General features: G+C 37.0%; 1 protein-coding gene across 1 annotated transcript; it reads left to right on the forward strand.

The window, feature by feature from the left end:
- Window positions 1-21,827: 21,827 nt before the first annotated feature.
- On the forward strand, window positions 21,828-22,241 carry LOC146724548 (uncharacterized). Its single transcript, XM_085479632.1, has one exon. It carries the CDS (start codon window positions 21,828-21,830, stop codon window positions 22,239-22,241), a length of 414 nt encoding a protein of 137 aa, XP_085335758.1.
- Window positions 22,242-25,512: the final 3,271 nt, after the last annotated feature.

A 25,512-nucleotide genomic window follows, 5' to 3' on the forward strand; every position in this document is an offset into this window, starting at 1 on the left:
TATCCCTTATATAATATATATATATATATATATATATGTTATATATATACGTTATGCACATATGTGCATAACCATATATACAATTTCCAAAAAGTGGGTGCTTATTAGTCTTGCTACGTTACTGCTTTCTGCTACGGAAGGCCAGAAAGCATTTTCAGGCGGCATCTCGCGTATACCGGCACGGTAGATGAACAAGGAGAACACGTGATTATCGGTCCTTGTCTCTCTTACGTGCGTCCGCGTGAGCGATGCAGTTGGTGTATGTACGTGTACAGACATACACCACTACATAAAACCCGAGAATTGGTTTCTCGGCGTTGGCAACACTGAAACCGGAGTTTCGCGTTGTCACCGCACGAGGTCTCCAATATCAATTCGGAGTTTGCCTGGGTGTACTGCCGACCCTTAACGGTATATTCGCGAGTATTACATCCAGAAAAACACATTGGGATAATAAAATCGAGTCCACATCATCGTTTTAGTAAGATAGCGAAATACTGACCGTGGAGAGACGAGAATGATTTCTTGAGGTTATTTGTAATAAAGAACACTTACCTGTATCCTAAAATCCATCCCAGGAAACCTCAGAAGCATTTGACGTTATTTCGCATCATGGAAAGGTAAGAGCGACCCTAACGATGTATTTGACTCAAATCTCAATGTATAATATCGTTTCTGATCGTCCAGCGATTAATTAGCCAAATCAATGAGATACATACGTTGCAGCGCGCACAAACAACTTGCATTAATTTCTGCCAGCGTATCAACTAAATAGAAACGCCAAAACGATCCTATGTATAAAACGTAAATAGTTGCATGTAATATATGTTTAACATGCGTATAAATTAGTCTTAACATAATTCAAGATCGACGAGCTTGATGGCCCCAAAAAATATTATTTTGCGTTTAATACGAATCTAAATGATTCCAATATATTTTAGTTATGTGAAAAAATAGATTCGCGTAATGTTTGTTTAGACGTATTTTATCCTCTCGGATAAAAATATTTTATGTTCATTTAGTGCGGATCGATCATGTAGATCCAGTTCTACACGAATCTATTTTTATCAATTCATAAGTTATTCAAGCTTCCGAGTCGATCCTGAAACTTTTATAATAATCGGACACCATAAAAAGTTCCTATCGGCAAGCCTGCCTGATAAGTTCATTTAATTAATTAAAATGTTTATTTTATATTTAATTATGCTTATTTAGCATCTAACATAGCCAGAATGCGGCGAAATAGCATTTAAAGCAATAATATTAATTTTCTATAAAATAGGAACTCTTTATGAGTCAAGCGTGGAGCGCGAAAGTATAGTAAAGTGGAACTCGCGCCGAGTCGAGTCTACGCGGTAGCGCAGATTGGCCGGAGACCCAGTGGCGGGGCGCCGAGCACTGATTGGCTCGCGGCTCCCTGGTGGGGCGACTCCCGGCATCTTTCCTATATAAGACGGCGCGGAACACTCCTCGAGACAGTCAGTCGGGAATTTTTCACAACGCGAATCCACGTCCGTTTGATTAGTAATCGTAAGTGAAACTATACCGAGAAACCTAGTGATCTCGCGTTTACGACGAGTCAAACCTACGTTCTTTCGTGTTGTGATCCGTGGCGAGAAACGCGGCCGATTCTCGTAAAAGATTGTGGTCTGAAGCGCGGTTTAACCGTAACCCGGTCCTGTCGCGTGGATAACGTAATTACTGACGGTCCGGCATTGTGCGCATTCATAGGCGGTCGGCTATCCAATTCGCAAGGCGTAAACCCGCAAGTACGGTGTCGTTAGAACCAATCGTTTCGATTAAGATACGCGTAGGGAAAAAACTGTGTACACTTCGTGGATAAACTAAGTGCGTGTTCCTATTTGGATTAACACAATAAAACTTTGTGCCGAGCCAACATAGCGAGTACGTTACTTACCCTTTGTGTCACATCCCGTTCCTCTCTTTATCTTTCAGCCTTCGTGAATTAATTGACAATCCCGCGTTGAATCTGAAAATAATAGAGAAAGTGATTGCGCATTAGTCTTACCCGTCTCGTGTTGGGATTGCATCATCCGACGCGACATCGTCTGACGCAGCGGCGGCCATCTTCAAAGGCGGCGCGGCACGTCACAAAGGGCGAGTGGCGACAAAAGAAGCAGTGCGTACATCAATTCCTTGTTCCTTGGAAAGGTCAAAGGAACTGGCGACCATCTCGGTGAAAGCGGGGCGTCTGTTGATCGGTAAGTCCGACGGAGGGATTACCCACACAGGTTCGGTCACAACCCAACCAGTGAAGGCAAGGTCGAGTAGTGACCCAGCCAGTGAAGGCAAGGTCGAGTGGTGACACAACCAGTTAAGGCAAGGTCAAGTAGTGACCCAGCCAGTGAAGGCAAGGTCGAGTGGTGACCCAACCAGTTAAGGCAAGGCAGTGTTGTGAGACGGGCCCGGTTTTCTCGCGCATGCGCGGCCATGTTGTCTGTTAGGCTAGTATTAACAGACACGTATCTAGATGACTGTCTGCAGAGGATATGGGCGCGAATTGGCGCGAAAGCTTTGGCCCAACAGAGGATTACAATGCGAAAGCCCAACGGAAGAAGATTGAATACCAGTAAGTAAATGTAAATTATGGATTGCAATAATACATGTATCTTATATGTGTATATTAATTTTATTTATTTTTCAGATTTACTTCTTGCCAAAGATGCAAAGTGCAATATTTTTATTTTTAAATAGATGTATATATTAATTTTATTTATTTTCCAGATTTTCTTCTTGCCAAAGATGGTGCAATATTTTTATTTTTTAATTATTTTTAGTTTTATTATTTAATAAATTTAAGATATTTTTATTATAAATTTATTAAATGTAAGCCATTAAATATTTATATAGAATTAATATTTTTATAAATTTTATAAAATCTTTAGTTTTAAAGTTATGGCAAATATTTTTTATTTTATTGTTTATTATCTAGGATGCAATATTTATTTTCTTTTAAATTTAAATATTAATATAAAAATTTAATTTTTATATTTATAAAATAATTTTATTTTGTATTTTAATAAATGTACTTTTGTTTTTTGAATACTGGTAAGGTTTTTGGCAGTTTCCCTTACCCTTGCAACAAATGTTGGTATTCCATAATTTTTCTGCCAAATAAAATTTTTTAGTTTTTATATATCTTGTTTAAAGTTATTTTTATATCCCTCCGTTTTGTATATCTTTTTTTTAATAAAAATTTACAAAATTATAACTTACAACTATACGGGTGACTAACGGTACACCTTTTTACATATGGAGTTACTTCACTGATACTACGTTCGCCGCGCATGCGCAAGAAAACCGGGCTCGTCTCACAACACTGAGGCAAGGTCGAGTAGTGACCCAGCCAGTGAAGGCAAGGTCGAGTGGTGACACAACCAGTTAAGGCAAGGTCAAGTAGTGACCCAGCCAGTGAAGGCAAGGTTGTGTGGTGACCCAACCAGTTTAGGCAAGGTCGAGTGGTGACCCTGCGACCGACGGTAGGTCGCGACCCGGATCAGCCCATCTCGGATGCCCAGGCAGCAGGTGTTCCAGCAACTCATCCGCCGATCCCAAGGACATCGCAGCATTCACCCGTGGATCTGAAATAAAAAGATAGGTTGCGAACCTGTAAATATGTTAAATAAATATATTAACCATAGCTTTAAGCGTTACTGGATCGTTTCTTGACCTAAAATATAAAATACGCCCTTATCCTGCAACGTATCTCTTATACTAACCAATTTGTGCATAAAGCGTTGATGCGAACTCGGATTCATCCTACAGTAACTTCTTAATGGTCAACTAAAGCGTGCTAACATGTAAAACGCGTCCATAATCAAATCTAGGGGAAAATCACTAGATGAATTCATGAACACCTAAAATCAACATAGATCGTTAACTCGAGTCCTAAATCAAGCGCCTAGTGATTTCCAGACTTCCATTAACCTAAATTCACTAGATCGTGATTAATCGTATATGGAGCGCGATTAATGATACATTCGCGAAGATTGCATCAGAAGAAACGTATTGGGATAATAAGATCGAGTCCACATGGTCGTTTTAGCAAGATAGCGAAATGCTTGCCGTGGAGCGATGAGAATGACTTCTTGAGGTTATTCATAATAAAGAGTACTCACCTATGTCCTAAAATCCATCCTAGGAAACCTCAGAAGCATTTGACGTCATCTCGCGTCCTGGTTAGGTGAGAACGATCCTAACGACGTATTCGACTCAAATCCCAATACGCAATAGCGTTTCTGATCGTCCAGCGATTAATTGATCAAATCAAGGAGATACGTACGTTGCAGCGCGATCCAACAACCTGCATAATTATTGATAGCGTATCGATCAGAAAGAAACGTCAAAACGATCCTATATAAATAATGTAAATAGTTGCGTGTAATATGTATTAGCATGCGGATAAATATGTTTTAATACGATTCATGATCGACAAGCTTGATGGCCCAAAAGGGTATTATTTTGTGTTTTTTATGAATCCAAATGATTCTAATATATTTTAGTTTTGTGAAAAAATAGATTCGGGTAATGTATATTTAAACGTATTTTATCCTCCGGGATAAAAATATTTTATGCTCATTAAGTGCGAATCGATCATGTAGATCCAGATCTACACGAATCTATTTTTATCGATTTATAAAGTTAATCAAGCTTCCGAGTCGATCTTGAACCTTTTATAATTTTCTGACATCAGGAAAAGTTCCTATCGGCAAACCTGCCCGATAATTTTATTTAATTAATTAAAACATTTATTTTATATTTAATTACGCTTTTCTAGCATCCAACATAGCCAGAATGCGGCGAAATAGCATTTAAAGTAATAATCCTAATTTTATATTAAATAGGAACTTTTCATGAGTCGAGCGTTAAGTGCGAAAGTATAGAAAAGAGGAACTCGTGCCGAGTCGAGTCTACGCGGTAGCGCAGAGATTGGCCGGAGACCCAGTAGTGGGGCGCCGAGCGCTGATTGGCTCGCGGCTCCCTGGTGGGGCGACTCCTGGCTACTTTCCTATATAAGACGGCGCGGAACGCTCATCGACACAGTCAGTCGGGGATTTTTCTCAACGCGAAACTACGTTCGTTCGATCAGTAATCGTGGGTGAATCTATACCGAGAAACCTAGTGATCTCGCGTCTACGACGAGTCGAGCTTACGTTACTTCGAGTTGTGATCCGTGGCGAGAAACGCGGCCCAATTCTCGTAAAAGATTACGGGTTGAAGCGGGGTTTAACCGAAACCCGGTCCTGTCCCGTGAAAACGTAATTACTGACGGTCCGGCATCGTGCGCATTCATAGGCGGTCGGCAACCCGATTCGCAAGGCGTAAAACCGCAAGTGCGTTATCGTTAACCACCAATCGTATCGATTGTGAAAGACGCGTAAGGAAAAAACTGTGTATACTTAGCGGACAATACAAGAGCGTGTTCCTGTGCGGAATAACACAATAAAACTTTGTGCCGAGTAACATAGCGAGTGCGTTACTTACCCTTTGTGTCACATCCTACGACGTTCCTCTCGTGCTTTTCCAGTCGTCGTGGTCTGATCATATATCCCGCGTCGCACCTGGAAATAACAGAGAAAGAGATTGCGACGTCATCTTACCTTTTGTCTGTCGGGATTGCATCATCCGACGCGACATCGTTCCGACGCAGCGGCGGCCATCTTCAAAGGCGGCGCGGCTCATCACAAAGGACGAGCGCCGATAAAGGAAGCGACGCGCACATCTATACCTTGTTCCTTACAAAGGTCAAAGGAACTGGCGACCATCTCAGTGAAAGCGGGGCGTCTGTTGATCGGTAAGTCCGACAGAGGGATTACCCACACAGGTTCGGTCACAACCCAACCAGTTAAGGCAAGATTGCATTGTTATCAGCTCTCTCCGCATGAAGAAGATGCTCAAAGTGTGCACCATTATTTTCTAAGGATAACAGTAATCGACAGCGAAAGTTACGTTGTACATTTTCTAGCATTGAAGGAGTTATAGCTTCACAAGCTCTTCTTATTCTTTCCATCATATTCAATCTTGTCGTTGGAGCTTCACTATACATTGCATCTTTAACGTATCCCCATAAAAAGAAATCAAGAGAGTTCAAATCCGGTGATCTCGGAGGCCACAGAACTGGTCCATCCCGCCCTATCCACCGATTTGGGAACCTTTGATTCAAAAACATCCGTACAAGACGAGCATAATGAGCAGGAGCACCATCTTGTTGATACCATAAATTTAGTCTAACTGCAAGGGGAACATTTTCTAGGTATGCTGGTAAATCATTTTCGAGGAAGTCTAAATACATTGGACTATTAATTGGACGTTCAAAAAAATGAGGTCTAATGACTTGGCCATTGCAAATGCCTACCCATACATACAAACTCCAACAATGTTGATTAAGCACCTCACGATACCAATGTGGATTTTCTGGTGACCAATAGTGGCAATTATGCCTATTGAGACTACCATTGCTGATGAATGTTGCTTTATCACTGAAACAAATATTACTAAAAAAATCTGGATTCTGATCTAACATCTCAAGAGCCCATCTACAAAATTGTACTCTGAGTACGTAGTCGGCCTCACTTAATTCCTGTACCAGAGTAATATGATACGGATGATAATTGACTGATCGTAACAATCTATGTGCCGTAGTTTGAGGGATTCCCAGTTCTCGTTCTATTTGACGGATACTAATATGGGGATTTTGATGAACCATAGCCAAAACTGCGAGCAATCTAGGGTCATTATTATTATGAAGTCTATTCCTTCGCCTTTCGCGATGAAGTGGATTATTACGAGATCTCCTTTCAATGTTTATAATTTGTTGATCAGTAGGATGGCGGCGATTTGGGAATCGCTCCGCATAAGTACGGGCAGTAAGTCTGTAATTTCTACCACATTCACCAAAGGTTATAAGAATATCGACTACTTCTGTAGGCGTATAATTTGCAATTTTAACAGAATTTTATCAGAGTACAAATGTTAAAAAAATACATAAACACTTGTGACTTTGGCACTAAATGGAGTGCGCACTGAGTGTGCACTCGCCGCAGGTAATTGGGCGTTTCTTGTGCGGTACTTTGGACCATTCAAGTTGCCTAAAGGGCAGGTTACGCTAAAAGCAGTTTCTTGAGAAGTAATTAATGAGTAATAAAAAATAATGAGAAGTTTGTTTTAAGACTTATTTCGAGTATTAACAATGCACACTAGGTCTCTCAAGGAAAAAACGCCATTAGTATCCCTCCAAAATTTTGTCCATTTAGTGCCAAAGTTACAAGTGTTTATGTATTTTTTTAACATTTGTACTCTGATATAATTCTGGTAAAATAGCAAATTATACGCCTACAGAAGTAGTCGATATTCTTGCCTTTACTGGCTGGGTCACTACTTAACCTTGCCTTAACTGGTTGGATCACCACTCGACCTTGCCTTAACTGGTTGGGTCACCACACGACCTTGCCTTCACTGGCTGGGTCACTACTTGACCTTGCCTTAACTGGTTGTGTCACCACTCGACCTTGCCTTCACTGGCTGGGTCACTACTCGACCTTGCCTTAACTGGTTGGGTCACTACTCGACCTTGCCTTCACTGGCTGGGTCACTACTCGACCTTGCCTTCACTGGCTGGGTTACCACACGTTCAAGCACCCCGAATTGTGAGAGGCGAGGGGACTCACGTTAATCAAGCACCCCGAAGGGAACAGAAAACTGCTACGTCCACGTCGTTGTTCCTGGGTTACGCTAAAAGCAGTTTCTTGAGAAGTAATTAATGAGTAATAAAAAATAATGAGAAGTTTGTTTTAAGACTAATTTCGAGTATTAACAATAAAAACGTGGTATTTTTATTGTTAATGTATTGCAGAATCGTAAGCATGGGTTCTCAGTAAGAGAAATCGAAGAAATTGAATTTTGTCGATTACAGCGCCATCTATCTTGAATCGAGAAAAATGTTTCAGACAAATTGTATGTGTTTTTAGCCAAAGATTCCGAATATGCAATAAAAAATAGGGGTTCCCATTTAAGATTTCAAACTTGCCCCCCCTCACCGCCCAGGGGGAGAGGTGGGAAGGCTGATGTTAACGTCATTGTACGTCCCCCTCGAAATGACGAAATTTTGATTGTAAACATTTTTTCGTAGTGTGCTTATTTTTCGAGTTATTTGGCTGCCTAAGTTAAAATGGGTCACCCTGTATATCTTAAATTTATCTTTTAATTTCATAAATGTAAGTACGAAATGTTAAAGACTTATGCCTAGCCTACATGTTATTTTTAAGAACCTATCTTTAAGATAGTTGCTGTCTATACACTATCTTTAAGATACTTTAAGGCAGGGTATAGACAACAACTTATCTTTAAGATAGTTGCTGTCTATACGCTACCTTTAAGATGTTTTAAGACAGCGTATAAACAATAACTAATTTAAAGATAAGTTCTTGAAGACAACATGTAGACGGGGCATTAGTTTCTTTCGACTTGCTGAAAATTAAAACAAAGACATATCTCATTGCGAAAAATCATGCTTTATAGTTATGTGGAAACTTTCTGTATTGTAGGATGTACTACAATATTAAAATATAACATATCAAGTGTATAGTGTAAAATAAATGGTCTTCGACAAAAGATCTAAATGACTATTATATATCATTAGTAGATATATTTATTTTAAATTACAGATTGATTGCAAAAATGTATGCATTATTGAAGCAATCAGGAAAATACGTTATAATAAAAAAGCAGTTAATTAGTAAAAATAAACGGATTCGTCTCAAGTTGCGCGATAAAGAAATAACAAGAAATAACAGACTTTTAATAGTTTGCAACAGTAAGTAATTTTTTTTCTAATTATATCTTATTTTTACAATATAAAAAAACTGTTAATCTCGGCTCGAATTATTGTGTTACAATAAAAATAAAATATCGACGGCAATCGGAGCCTATGCGGATGACATGCACAAAATTAATAAATTAAAATGAGATCTCAAATCAAACTCATTTATTAAGTTCTAAACGTTTCGACCCACTTCGGATCTTCTTCAGTAGCTGCAAAATACAACGAAACAAAAGTAGAAGATAATCGGTACAATCAGAAAATTATAAAACTCGTATACATACAATCCGCAAATAAATTAAATATAATTCTCCTCCCTATTCAAACCGTCCGACCGTCGGAGTGTCTCCCTAACGGTGACCATCGTCAGGAAGGAAGCAGAGCCGTGACTCCCTTACCAACACTAATCAACATGGTATAAATTAAACGTAGAACAATTCACAAGAATTAAAAATTAAAAACCGGGAAGAACACTCACCCCGACAGTAAAAACAGAGAGAAGACGATGCTACACGTGACACATCACTCTAACGACTGTGCGGTATTCTACCTCGACACAGTCGATACATATATACGCAAAAACAAATATAAAAATAAAATATGAAAATAAAAATAAAAATAAAAACAACTAAACTAATCGGCACTCATGTCAAAAGTCTAACAAAAAAACCCGGCTATGTAAAATCACAAAGCTAGATTTTGGTAAATTTTTCTATTAACAAATCAAGATTCTCATTTAATTTATCAGTGTCGCTATGTAAATTTAAACTATTCTTCTGACGTTTTATGTGGATCATTTCGGATATCAAACGTTTACCTAAAAAAGGCTCTTCGTCTAAGACTTTTACATCCTCCCAATTAAATTCATGGTTCAATAATCTATGTTCCGATATGACTGATAATTGTGACGCGTTTCTTTTTATGTTGTTGCGATGTTCTTTCATCCTAGTTTTCAACAATCTACCTGTCTGCCCTACGTACGACGCATCACAATCCATACAATCAATTTTATAAACTACATTATTATGGAGTTCCCTTGGTAACTTATCCTTGTGTACTTTAATGAATTTACGGAGACTGTTAATTGCTGTATATGATGGAGTGACATCCAAATCACGTGTAATGTCCTCGATTCTCTTCGATACATTATTAATATACGGAATATTAAAGTACGAAACTTTTTTCTGCGTTGGAATCTTGTCATTGCATATATTTGCTCTATTGTTATGCAACTTATTATTATAGCGGAAGAACAACTTTTTTAACCGCGCTTGCAAAGTATGAAATATCAAATTGAGAGGATAATTATTAGACAAAAGAACTCCAATCATAGACTCAAAGTTACCTTTATGGAATTTCGGATGAGATAGCCAAAAAACTCTTAGACGAGGAGCCTTTTTTAGGTAAACGTTTGATATCCGAAATGATCCACATAAAACGTCAGAAGAATAGTTTAAATTTACATAGCGACACTGATAAATTAAATGAGAATCTTGATTTGTTAATAGAAAAATTTACCAAAATCTAGCTTTGTGATTTTACATAGCCGGGTTTTTTTGTTAGACTTTTGACATGAGTGCCGATTAGTTTAGTTGTTTTTATTTTTATTTTTATTTTCATATTTTATTTTTATATTTGTTTTTGCGTATATATGTATCGACTGTGTCGAGGTAGAATACCGCACAGTCGTTAGAGTGATGTGTCACGTGTAGCATCGTCTTCTCTCTGTTTTTACTGTCGGGGTGAGTGTTCTTCCCGGTTTTTAATTTTTAATTCTTGTGAATTGTTCTACGTTTAATTTATACCATGTTGATTAGTGTTGGTAAGGGAATCACGGCTCTGCTTCCTTCCTGACGATGGTCACCGTTAGGGAGACACTCCGACGGCCGGACGGTTTGAATAGGGAGGAGAATTATATTTAATTTATTTGCGGATTGTATGTATACGAGTTTTATAATTTTCTGATTGTACCGATTATCTTCTACTTTTGTTTCGTTGTATTTTGCAGCTACTGAAGAAGACCCGAAGTGGGTCGAAACGTTTAGAACTTAATAAATGAGTTTGATTTGAGATCTCATTTTAATTTATTAATTTTGTGCATGTCATCCGCATAGGCTCCGATTGCCGTCGATATTTTATTTTTATTGTAACACAATAATTCGAGCCGAGATTAACAGTTTTTTTATATTGAATTTACGCTGGCTGTAATAATGCGTCCGTTGAGGAATTTCTTCCAATTTGTTGGACACAGTTTTAATTGGAGCGCGGTCAAACATTTGAAGGATTGGATCAAATTAAACAAGAGTCTGATTAGATTAAACTTGCGAATCAAATTTTTAAAAGATTGTTTAAATCAGGATGTTACACCGTCTCATCTGATGTTTCTTTCTCGTTATGCTAATAATTTATATCATTATAAGTCTGTATTGAAACACAAATTTATTATAAGACGTACTATCAAAGACATTTTAAGAAATGAAATTTATGATGCTCATAGACAGAGGCACAAAGTCAGATTAGATATTTATGAACTCGTTCGTTACATCGTGATAGATCTCCCAGTGTTTTATTGTGATGGGTTTTTCGGTGAGCAAAGCAAATCATTACATTATTTTTATAATAAAGAGCGGGTTCGACTGGATGATAAATTTAGATGGCTCTTAGATAAACAAAATAAATTCAATAATAGGAATATTCGTCCTATCCAATATTATTATACGTGTACGAAAGAATTTTCTTCAAGGCCATGTGAGTCAGGGCCGTCTCAGTCTCTCAGCGTTTCCTTGAGCCCGACTTCCTTTGTTTCTTTAAATCCTGATGTTGCTGACAAAAGAGATAAATGGTTTTTAAATTTATCATCTGTATCGATACCGTATGAAATTCGAGATTTGTTGCGGTTAGGAGAGAATTTCTGTCTGCCAGTATTTGACAAAGATAAAACCACCATAGAGTTGTTGAAAAATATGGAACAAAATATTTTTAAACTCCCTGTGGAAAAACGATCTGCAGTCAGAAGTAGAGCCTTTCCCATAATAAATAAATTCCATATTTCTATGTCAGAAAAAGCTCACGCAAAAAATAGTTTTTGTAAGGCTTACAAATTGACGGGTAAATTCATCCAAGACAATCCCGATATTTTATTTATGAAGGCGGATAAGGGTAATATCACGGTTGCGATGAATAGAGATATGTACATGGACAAAATGTGTGATTTGCTGGCTGACCGGGATACTTATACTGTTGTTAAAAAAGATCCGACTAGGAACTTAATTAATCAATTACCCGGAATTTTAATGAGATGGAAAACGAAGAATTACATTTCTTCAACAACATATAAATCCCTGAACTGCACGGACGGGGTTTTACCGAGAGCGTATGGTCTGCCGAAGGTGCATAAACCGAATTGCCCTTTACGTGTCATCGTGTCATCTAGGAATACACCTCTTTATTACTTGGCAAAATTTTTACATAAGATAATATATAAGGCAATTCCGAAACCTGATTCGGCTATTTCTGATAGTTTTCAATTAGTGAACAAATTAAATGGTTTATGTGTGGATAGTGATGTGAAGCTAGTTTCACTAGATGTTGCATCATTGTTCACCAATGTACCATTGGATATGGCTATTGATAGTTTAATTAACAGATGGGGGTATATTGAAAAAGAGTGTATTATTCCACGAGATGAATTTTTATTGGCAATTCGTTTTATTATGAACTCGACTTATTTTATGTTTAATAATGTATGTTATCAACAGACTTTTGGCACACCTATGGGTTCCCCCCTCTCACCGATCATTGCGGATATCACGTTGCAAGATTTGGAGAGTAGAGCGATTGCTGCGATTCCATTGTTATTTCCATTTTATTTTAGATATGTTGACGATATCGCGTTGGCGGCCCCACCCTCCATGCTTAAAATAGTTTTAAACACTTTCAATTCTTTCCATCCTAGATTGCAGTTCACCATGGAGGAGGGGGTTGACAACCGATTGAATTTTTTAGATGTCACCATTATTATAAATAATGGGAGCATTGAGTTCGATTTGTTTCATAAGCCGACGTATTCAGGTAGATATTTAAATTTTGAATCGCAGCATCCTCTCTGTCATAAAAAGGGCACCATTATCAGCCTCATAGATAGAGTTTTTTGGCTATCTCATCCGAAATTCCATAAAGGTAACTTTGAGTCTATGATTGGAGTTCTTTTGTCTAATAATTATCCTCTCAATTTGATATTTCATACTTTGCAAGCGCGGTTAAAAAAGTTGTTCTTCCGCTATAATAATAAGTTGCATAACAATAGAGCAAATATATGCAATGACAAGATTCCAACGCAGAAAAAAGTTTCGTACTTTAATATTCCGTATATTAATAATGTATCGAAGAGAATCGAGGACATTACACGTGATTTGGATGTCACTCCATCATATACAGCAATTAACAGTCTCCGTAAATTCATTAAAGTACACAAGGATAAGTTACCAAGGGAACTCCATAATAATGTAGTTTATAAAATTGATTGTATGGATTGTGATGCGTCGTACGTAGGGCAGACAGGTAGATTGTTGAAAACTAGGATGAAAGAACATCGCAACAACATAAAAAGAAACGCGTCACAATTATCAGTCATATCGGAACATAGATTATTGAACCATGAATTTAATTGGGAGGATGTAAAAGTCTTAGACGAGGAGCCTTTTTTGGGTAAACGTTTGATATCCGAAATGATCCACATAAAACGTCAGAAGAACAGTTTAAATTTACATAGCGACACTGATAAATTAAATGAGAATCTTGATTTGTTAATAGAAAAATTTACCAAAATCTAACTTTGTGATTTTACATAGCCGGGTTTTTTTGTTAGACTTTTGACATGAGTGCCGATTAGTTTAGTTGTTTTTATTTTTATTTTTATTTTCATATTTTATTTTTATATTTGTTTTTGCGTATATATGTATCGACTGTGTCGAGGTAGAATACCGCACAGTCGTTAGAGTGATGTGTCACATGTAGCATCGTCTTCTCTCTGTTTTTACTGTCGGGGTGAGTGTTCTTCCCGGTTTTTAATTTTTAATTCTTGTGAATTGTTCTACGTTTAATTTATACCATGTTGATTAGTGTTGGTAAGGGAGTCACGGCTCTGCTTCCTTCCTGACGATGGTCACCGTTAGGGAGACACTCCGACGGCCGGACGGTTTGAATAGGGAGGAGAATTATATTTAATTTATTTGCGGATTGTATGTATACGAGTTTTATAATTTTCTGATTGTACCGATTATCTTCTACTTTTGTTTCGTTGTATTTTGCAGCTACTGAAGAAGACCCGAAGTGGGTCGAAACGTTTAGAACTTAATAAATGAGTTTGATTTGAGATCTCATTTTAATTTATTAATTTTGTGCATGTCATCCGCATAGGCTCCGATTGCCGTCGATATTTTATTTTTATTTTTACAGTATTGACTTTATAGCCTGATTTCTAAAAAATATACCGGATAAAAGAAGGGCAATAGTAAAAAAGATTTATTTTGAAATTTCGAAAAGAAAAAAATATAAAAAGTTTTTAATAATAGAAAATTTGAAAACTATGTTTTTATTACTAAAAATGAGAAAAATGCTTCCAATATGGAATTCTTATGTATCATTTTTAAATAAAAAGATATTCTGATGAAATAATACTATATAATTACTCTTAAAGTGATTTATAGTTTTATTTCATTAAAATGTTTATTTAAAAATGACACGTAAAGAATTCTTAGCCGTCTCAGTGTGTCCTTTCTCGCTTCTGACGTCTTAATTCTAACATAGCCGCGGTGATATTATTCAGCAACATTAAAAAACACTTGCATTATTCTTTTTATCGCGTTTTTAAAAATTACAGAATTATATTTTGTTGTTTAGATGATGCTAAGCTTCTGGAAACTATACAGAAAAATTTGAATAATAATATACCGCAAGTATTAATTCATCGCATCGAGGATGTTAATAACAATTTGTCCAGAACGGTTCCTCAAATAGTAACATCCAATGATGTAAACTTTAAAGAGATATCAGATATATCAAAAATAAGTACAAACAACATGTGCTTGACAAACACGCATGTACAGTTTGATGAAAAACAGGTCGACGGTCATGAACAGCTGAACGACAATGAAAAAGTTCAATCTTTTAAAGATCAATTTACTACTAATATATTGAAGCAAAACAATTCGTGTAACATAGGAAATATCGGATATAATAAGTATTTTTCTACTGGAAAACTGCATGATCAAAAAGAAAAAGAAAATATATCTTTTGAAGAGTGTCAGATTAATCTTAAAAATGTTATATCTACACACACAGAGTCTGATAAAGATATAAATGATTCATTTGATTCTCAATTACCAATATTAAATGATGTATTATTGCATACTTATGATGATACAAGTTTTGATATATCATCTGAACAAGTACTTTGTTCAACTTTGAAAGATAATAGAAACAGCGATCAATCTTCTGTGCTTCAAATTGATAATAGTATATCTCAATCTACAAAATGTCGCATTCTTACTAATAGAAAATTGAATAAAACTACGTTAAATTTTACTAAGGATAAAACTTCTTTCAAAATTTGTCGTAAACGTAAAACAAGTAATAATTTACTTAATTCTTCATTTTTACAATATGATGATAACTTGGATTTTGAAATAAATAATGAATTTTTCAATGATAAAATATCTTTCTTGCAAAATGTTTCGAATGAATCTGGAATCGTTGACGCGAATATAGAAATTTCTAGTAGTTCAAAGATTCCTACAAATAAATCTACAAATAATTCTGAATTCATTGATACGAACATAGAAGACATTTCCAGTTCAAAAACTAATTCTGAATTTAGAACTGAATCTATAGTTGTTGACACGAATACAGAAGATATTTCTAATAATTCAAAACTTGATGCAACATATGAACCGTCTCAATTAGACACTATGTCCGAGGTTTCATGTGCTAATAACAGTAATGAAATATCTCACAATAATATTAGCACAAATAAAGAAAAAAGTACCAATGTTTCACTTGATAAATCAAATTTATCGCATAATATTGAATCGTTAAATGTAGAACCAGGCTCTTGTAATGTTAATGGCATGTTTGTTGCATCTTCTTTGGGTCGTTCTGGAGCGGGCAAGAAAAATTTTTGTCTATACTGTAAAACTTTTCACAGTAAAATTTCTCGTCATTTGGAAAGGAAACATAATGACGAAAAAGATGTACAAAAGTTTATTGATCTACCGAAATATAATATTGAACGTAGACGAATTATTGATACCATTAGAAGAAATGGCAATTTTGTATTTAATACTAAAACCAATTTGAATGATGGAGAACTTATAGTATGTAGACGGCCGAGCCAAAAAGTGTCAAGAAATGCACAAGATTTTGAAGCATGTTTTAATTGCAAGGGATTTTTTTCAAAAGCCACTCTTCGACATTATTACCGTCATTGCGTTGGACATTCTACAAAGAAAAGTAGATCGGTTAATGTCTTAGGACGCACAATTACTGGTAGAATTCATGAAGCAGCAAATCCAATTTTAACAAAAGTAGTATTTCCTGTATTAAGGGAAGACCATATAACACGTCTCATACGATACGATGAACTTCTTATAAAATATGCAAATAAGTTATGCAATAAATATAAGCTTCAACACCAGCACGATATGATTCGAAGTCGATTAAGACTACTTGGCCGTTTTCTATCTGCACTTAAAGTGATAAATCCTAATATTGATGATTTTGCTTCGATATACAATCCAAAGTATTACGATGATATTATAAAAGCAGTAAATGAAGTTGCCGGTTTTGATGATGGAACAAATTTGTATAAAACTCCATCCAATGCGACCAATCTCGGAACCTTATTGAAGCAAGTTGGAAAAACTTTAATTACAGAATATATAAAAAAATGTGACAATTCTAAAAAAGATATTGTAGAAGATTTCTTAAAATTGTTTGTAGAAAATTATAGCGCAAGTGTTGCTCGTACTGCCTTGGAAACACAATCCAAACAAAAGCGACAGAAAAAGATTGATCTTCCAACAACAGACGATATCTCTAAGTTATACAATTACCTTAAAGAACTAAGGCAATCGTGTTATGAACAACTGAAAAAAAAGTTTTCATACGATACATGGCTTACTTTAGCAAAGGCAACACTAGCTGCAGTTTTAGTCTTTAATCGACGTCGTGCAGGCGAAACTGAACGTATATTATACGAAGAATTTAATAGTCGTCAAGCAATCAATGAAAAAACAAATGATGAATTATTTAAGTCTTTATCAAACAGTAATAAAAAGATTGCAAAGAAGTATATACGTTTTGTTACACGAGGAAAAAAAAATAGAAATGTACCTGTTCTTCTTGATTCTAATTTGACATGTTGTATATTACTTCTTATGGAACATCGAAGAAATGCCAAGATACATCCCAAAAATCCTTATTTATTCGCGCTACCCGGAAAGAATGTAAATAGGTTTAAATTTCTCAGAGCCTGTCAATTATTACGTGAATTCTCTCATCAATGTGGGGCAAAGATACCCACTAGTTTACGTGGTACAAAGTTACGCAAACATATTGCAACTAAATGTATCATGTTGAATTTACAAGGTGATGAAGTAGAAAACCTTGCTAATTATATGGGACATGCACAAAATATTCACAAAGAGTACTACAGACAATCAATAATTAATAGAGATATTTTACGGATGTCACAGTTATTAGAAAAAGTACAAGAAGATCCGAATGCAAATGAAGATGACGAAGAGAGTGATACCGACAAAGAGGAAGAAAATGAAGACAGCGACGAAGAAAAAACTCTTTGCAATGCGAAACCTGGTCTTAATATGAAAAATATATATAGAAGGAAATCATCTAAAATATATACTGACTCAGATTCAAGTTATGAAGGCAATAATACAGTCAAACGTAAACGTAGTAGTAAGTTCATTAACAAATTTCTTTTATAAAATTGTATATATTTGAAATAATAAATATACATATAAATATTTTCAGCATCTCCGTATGGAAAGACGAAACGACGACGTTGGAGCGATGAGGAACAAGACATAGTGATGAAGTTATTTGGAAAATACATCCAATCACCAAATTTGCCTTCAACACAAAAAATATTAGCAGCGATTAAAACACATAAAAGTTTACAAAACCGTACAGCACCACAAATAAGATCCTGGCTTCATAACCAAAGAAAATCAAATCATGCGATATGCGGGAAATTATAAAAAGCTTCATACTATGAGGGAAAGAGAGAGAGAGTGAGTTGAAGTAAAGTTTTTCAGTGTCACTAGTCATCTACTGGTCAGACATAAGAGATATAGAATATATAAAAGATCAAAGCAATATGAATTGATATTTATACAATATAGCATAATTAGACAAAATAAATCTTTGTGTATATTTACTTTGCATAAACTATATAAAATATATAACTGTTTCATATTAAGCTTGATTAATTATGTTATTGTATAAACATTAATTCATATTGCTTTGATCTTTTATATCTTTCATATCTCTTAAATATACGCAAAGATTTATGTCTATAAATCTTTGCGTATATATAGATATAAAATTAATTCAAACATTTCTAATTTAAGATGAAAAGATTAGTCAAACACTTGTGCAATGAAGCAAAGGTGCAATGATACTTATTACGATATGTAAAGAAACAGTTCAAGTTTATTTTGAGTGATTATGATTTAAAGTCATTCACTGATAATATTACATTTATTATTTTACCAAAAAATTCGGAAGTACCAAAAATAATAATATTCAGTAGCTACACAGTGGCTTCTTGGATCTCGCCTGCAATAAATAAAGTATCTTTATTATAGTAATAAGAAAGAATATACTTACCTGAAATGATGATCTTCCGATAGGGAATGGCTACCAGGGACATCTGAAATGTGAAAGACTTATTTTTATAATCTGAAAATTTTATTTTATATAAAGGTACAGAGTTTGCATATTCATAATTGTTGATACGTATTTATTTTTTCGATATCAATTGTGACGTGACGCTTTTGGAGCGCCGTCACAAGGGCGAAAAGCCCGATCGGGTGGGCCGCGGAGATCTGGAGCGCCCCTCACTTCGAGGAGGGTGCGATCCGTCGTTTTTCCGTATTACCGTATTTCTTGCGACAATCGCAGTTGCACGCAGCATCGGCCTGTCGATGCGCGTGCGACACGATTTGTAGGTAGAGCGACAAGGACGGCTCGAGAGAGCGGCCGGAGAGAGACATGTGAAGCAAGAGAGAGAGGGAGGATGCCGGAGTGCCGCAGCCAGAGAGAGAAGGAGGATGCCGGAGTGCCGCAGCGCGAAAGAAGGATGGAGCGAGCGTAGGAGAGAGAGAGCGCGGGACCTCGCGCAGTTAAGTATCAAGTATCCGTAATTTACTTTGATATATCTCGCGCAGAATTTAGGCGTTGAAAACATTATAGATACCGAGAGGACTCCGGGAGCCAAATCAACCACAGGGCCGATCCTGAAGGGGGACTACGGAGGGCCCGGCCAGCCTCCCGCTTGTTCCCGAAGGAGAGATGCCGCGGGAAGAAACCCGGAGGAAAATCCTCTCAAACAGCGATACGTTACCGGCGTGAGAATTACCTCAGCTAAAGGGGGAGGCGGGGGGAGACCTTAGGGCCCCCGCCATCGACCCTATCATCGAGGGAATGCGCGAGAGATCGGCGCGAAAAAGAAGGTACCGAGACGCGCGAGGCCCGGCTCTCCACTGTTCGGTGTGCCTTAGAACAGAGAGGGTGCCTCCAGAACTCCCAAACGTGCGACCCGAGGACCAGACTTCACCGCCAGAAACTGTAAGCCGCCTCTCGAGTAGTCGTAGATCCGTGTTGGTTGGTACCGTAGGTATTGATCGTATATCGTAATTACCGTGAGTACCGCACTCTCTCATTTTTCGTATTGTTTTGTGTGTGAGAGAGCGGTCTCTCTTTTTTCTTTTTTGGAGTATCGTATCGCGGGGCCAGCCGACTTTGCGTTTCGCGAGCCGAGCCCTCTCCGAAAAGTGCCGCCGACAGTCTATCGTCTCGAAAGTAATTATCATAAATTCGGATTACCGAGATATTTAGAGTCACGTTTCTTATAGGCTCGATTATTAGATTTTCGGAATTTGCGTGTAGCCGTTCTCCGCGAGTTTGTTAAATATTTCATTTTTTTTGACTCGGCGAGAGAGTCGTGCGAGAGAGTCACGAAATTACCGTCATCTATTTGTTATCTTTTTTTTGCATACCGCACCGTGTCTCGGAGTATCTTATTGTGACCTCTGTCTATACCGCGTGTCCGCGAAAATAAGTTGGACCATCATAACGTTTACCGATTTTGTCTTTGTTTATTCCGTTGGTATATCATTGTCGCGAAATTATCTAAGATGTTTCACATTGTATAATTAATAATAATTTTGTAGATCAATTCCGAAATACCGATATCCGCCGATCTTATGATATTATATTTTTGTTCCCTACCGCTAGTTTATATATTACTGTTTGTTACCTAATGATATTGTATTTATCCAATTGTATTTATCAGATGTCAAATTGTAAATCCTAAGTGTCAAATATATATATCTCTGTCAAATTATAACACCACGTGTATGTCTCTCTATACCTCTCTCTCAACCCTAGACCCATCACTCCTATAGACCCGCGACTCTGTATGAAATTTGAAGAAGTGACTTTAAGTACCGTTCACAGTAGTATCGTGGCGCGTTCACATGCGCCTGGCGCTCAACTGTACCGTGAGTACCGAATGTACCTAAGTACGAATAAGTAATTCTTTCCTTACCGAATTTACCGTATTAAGATTCAGATTAGTAGAATATTTAAATTGAACGCTCCCCTGACCGAACTTGGCGTTTCGGCACAGGAAAAGACGTTGCAATTGTTTTTCAACAATTAATGTTCTTACAGCCGAAAATTGCTCTTTATGATGAAGCTAGAGTCAAATTTAAAGATTTAACTTTATTGCAACGCGTTTATTATTAGAACATATTGATATTACAAAATTAGCTTTTGAGTAGAGAATTTTGCCATCCGTTTTTAATAACAAAGAAAAAGTAGAATTAGCTTCCTTAGAGATTGATTCTATGTGGCAAAAAATATTAGAATTAAAAAATTTTGATGGGGAAAAAATGTTTTCAAATTTAGAGTCATTAATCAAAGCAGTTCTTTCTTTTTTTTATTCTAATGCGGAAGCAGAACGAATATTTTCAATGGTAACTGATATTAAAAATAAAAAAAGAAATAGATTATAAAATGATACTGTTTCCGCGATGTGTATAATATGATCAAATTTTCAAGCTGAAAACATTAATTGTACAAATTTTGAAATTGATTCCGGGCATTTAAAATTACACAATCCGCAAAATTTATATGGAAAATAATTTATCTGATGGTTTTTGAATATGCTTTAATTTTTGTTTTTTAATTTATTTTAATTGCTTTTTTATGCTTTAATTGTTTTTATAGCTTTAATGCTTTAACGCTTTTTTAAGATAATTATATGCATCTAAATAATATTATTTTTTTTATAATTTATTTTGCATTAATTTTTTGCATTTAGCTAAATGACTTTTATGCATATATTAGCTACATATTATTATAATGTTAAAATTTCATGTAATTTATTTTTATAGCAGGATATTATATTATATAGCAAGGTGTGCTTTAGATGTGGCGGCAACGACCACCCTGTAAAAATATGCACAGCCGACATCAAATGCAGAGTGTGCGCAGACAAAAACCTAAGCGCCAATCATCGAGTTGGATCCAACAAATGCAGCCTGGACCAAGACGAAAGGAGAGAGAGTATACGAAAGGAAACCCAGCAAGAGCCGGATCGGAGAGTAGCGGCTCCACCTGTGTCGCAGGATGATTACAGCACTACAATGTAACTTGAACCACAGCTGGGGAGCTCAAGAATATGATGTCTCAGCATGTGCTTGAAAAGGGAATAGGCATCTGCCTAATATCTGAGCCCAGACACACACCGGACTCTCAGTTGTGGTTCACTAGTAACAACCGAAAGGCAGCGATACATTGGAGACCCCGAACATTTAAAAAGGATCTGCACACTGATCGCAAAGGAGAAAATTTCGTCGCAGTTAAATGCAACGATATAAACGTCATATCGTGCTATATATCGCCAAACATCGACCACGGAGAATTCCTAGAAGCCCTAGATGAGTTAGGTGAAAATAGCACAACGAATAGGCTCAACCTCGTAATTGGAGGAGACTTCAACGGAAAGTCCATCCAATGGGGGCTCCTCATACACCAACAGAAGAGGAAACCTGATAGAAGAATGGGCGGCAGAACAAGACCTAAAGGCTCGTGAATATCGGCAATACTCCAACGTGCGTGAGGGCAACATGCCCTCAGTAGTCGATCTTACGTGGACAACCAGCAGACCAGATATCGAACATCTGTAGACTGGAAAGTGGAAACCGATTATTGAAGTCTCTCCGACCACCGGTATATCACATTTGAGATCGGCAAAGAACCACTAACACAACGCAAAGGTAAACGCGAAAGAAAGTGGAACTTTGCGAAGATGGATGTCGAGATGCTACAGGCCTCACTAGACTGTGGCATAGACATCTGTCGCATGGCAGAAGAAGAAATGACCAACACTAACGGATGGTACCGGTGGACGGAGAGAGTAATGCTAGAAGCATGTGACGCCTCAAACACCTAGGTGTAAACAGGCCACGCCTAAGAAGAAAGCCTACTGGTGGAATGAGCAAATCGCACACTTAAGATCTGAGTGCAACAAGAACAGAAGAGCTTGGACCAGGAGCAAGAAGTGGAACCAGCCCGAAGAGACAGCAACAAGAGAAAGAGCGTACAAAAACATCAAAAAAGCGCTCTACGCAAGGAAATCAACAAAGCCAAGTCTGATGCGTGGCAGGAGCTTGTTGAAGTAGTGGATTTGACCCATGGGGCCTGCCGTACAAAGTGGTATTGGGAAAGCTGAGAAGAGCTTCACCGGGACTCTCAGAAATACTGGAAGAAGGAGAACTCATATTCTTCTAAATAAGTTGTTTCCGATGGGTCAAACACATGACCCAAAGAAGAATGGAAAGACTTCCAGTGGAATGAAGAAGACCACGTAAGACTAAAAGAAGTCAGAGAGTCCATTAAAGAACTGTGGTGGCAACAATGTGGCCCCAGGGCTTGACGGAATTAAGGCGATAGCTTGGAAAAAAACATACCCAAGCAAATGCTCGCTAGGCTGACGCAATGTTTCGGACATGTGCCTGAGTAAAGGGAAGTTTCCAGAAAATTGGAAAAAAGCACGTTTGGTGCTAATACCCAAGGCACAGACAAGCGAACCTGGTCCACCTAAAGCAGACCCATCTGCCTATTAATGAAGTGGGCAAAAATATTTGAGCGCGTGCTGGTGAGGCGTATAGCAAATTGGATGAAGGATGAACAAGACGCACAACTATCCCCCGTCCAGTACGGATTTAGAGAAAACGATCCACTTGCGACGCGCTAATGAGAGTGAAGGAGATCATCGAGGAACGCACTGGAAATGGAGGTTGTAGCAATTGCAATAGCAATTGACATAGAAAACGCGTTCAACTCGATCACCATGGCCGATCATCCGGAACGCCATGAGAAGGAAGAGATTCCCAGAATACCTATGTCGAATAATAGATGAATACCTCAACAATCGTAGCATAGAGTATAAGAACACAAAAAGGAGAAACGAAAACAAAGACCGGTCACAGCCGGAGTCCCACAGGGTTCCGTACTGGGGCCGGTGTTATGGAACATCGGATACGACAGTGTACTCGAAGCGAACCTAGAACCGGGATGCCATCTATCATGCTACGCCGACGATACGCTGGTGATAGCAACGGCGCAAGATGTGGAAACAGCGATCACCAAGGCAAACATCCAAGTGGCCCGAGTGGTGAAGAAAGATCAAAGAGCTTGGTTAGTGGTTGCAGCGAATAAGACCGAAGCTGCAATCTTCTACAAGAAGGACAAACCGAGAAACATACCGGATATAATGGTAGAGAGAGAGGTCGTCAAAGTTGGTGGATCGCTCAAATACTTAGCGTGATATTGGACAGCCGCCTGAACTTTAAAGACCACTTCACATATATCGAAGGTAAGGCGAGCAAGGTTCTTAGATCCCTAGGCAGACTGATGCCAAATCTTAGAGGACCGTCAGAGGCTAAGAGGAGGCTATTCGCAAATGTCATCATTGTCGATACTCACATATGGTGCACCTGTATGGAGCGACGCCTTAATGGCGAACAAAAAGATTCAGCTGCCCTTCCGGCGGCTTTCAAAGGACACTGGCAATCAGAGTTATAGCGGCCTACAGGACAACGTCATATGACGCAGCTACTCTACTCTCCAGGATCATGCCACTATATCTCGTAGCAGCATCAAGGAAGGGAGCATACCTCAGAATCCGGGACCTCCGAAGCTGCGAAGATTGGAGCGCGAGGAGAGAAGCGGAAATAAAGAGAAATGAAGACTCATAACAAGGAGACAATGGGAACTGCATCTAAAAAACCCAAGCAACCCCGGAACAAGGACAAGGACACCATAATGCCCCTGTACCCAAATGGCTCGATAGGAAGAGAGGGGACCGACATTTCCCCCTGTCAAGATAAGGCAGGGGTATTATTTTTTTATTAATGATTTAATTTAAGAAAAAATGTGCAATTTGTTTCTAATTATAATAAGTACTGTGCAATTTATTTTTTATAATTATTGAATACTGTCAAATTATATCGGTTTTATAAGTTAACGGTTTTTATAAGAAAAATTATTTTATAATTTAATTTAAGATAAAATGTAAATTTATAATTTTATAATTAATAATTATAACCTTTGTTTATTTCATTTCTTGTTATAATTTCTTAATTGTATTATTGTTAATAAATACTAGTAAGGTTTTTGGCAGTTTCCTTACCCTTGCAATAAATGTTTGGTATTCTTGAAATTTCTGCCAAATTAAAGATTTTTATTTTATTTATGTAAGAAGTGTTTTATTTTATGATATCATCCTTTTCTTCTTCCTCAGGGTGTCTAGCGAAACAAGGTTAAGAAATTCAAAGACATTTCCAGGATTTCCAGGACAAAAAAGTATTTTTTTCCAGGAATTTTTTATTAATTAAAAGCATATGAAAGTTGATTAGAAACAAAAACAAATTATATATATATATATATATATATATATTCTCTTTTATTTAAGAATTTAATTAAATAATTAAATTAACTTAAACTTGGTACTTTGTTGCTTGTGAAAGGTACAGTAATTTTTTCGAGATCATAAGAATTATTAAATGTAACATAAATAATTATTTGATTAATTTTTTTAATTTTGAACCTCCTTATCAATTAAATCAGATTCTTCTTTAGCATTTGATAAGAGCTTTTTCTTCTGTATTTGTAATTCCTCAAGTTTTTCCGCGTATCTCTTTTGAGCTCTTTTTTCGTCTAAAACTTTATTTTTTTTTGTGAGAAAGCAATTTTTTTATTTTTATGAGAATTCGCAAAAGCTCTTAACAAATCCGGGTCTAAAGAAATTTTTTGATACCTCCAACTGCATATATTGCATCGTGAACACTTCGCTGCGCTAT

The sequence above is a fragment of the Nylanderia fulva genome, unplaced genomic scaffold, assembly GCF_048542155.1.
Source record: "Nylanderia fulva isolate GAGA-0341 unplaced genomic scaffold, ASM4854215v1 Scaffold126, whole genome shotgun sequence".
In the NCBI taxonomy this organism is placed as follows: Eukaryota; Metazoa; Arthropoda; class Insecta; order Hymenoptera; family Formicidae; genus Nylanderia; species Nylanderia fulva.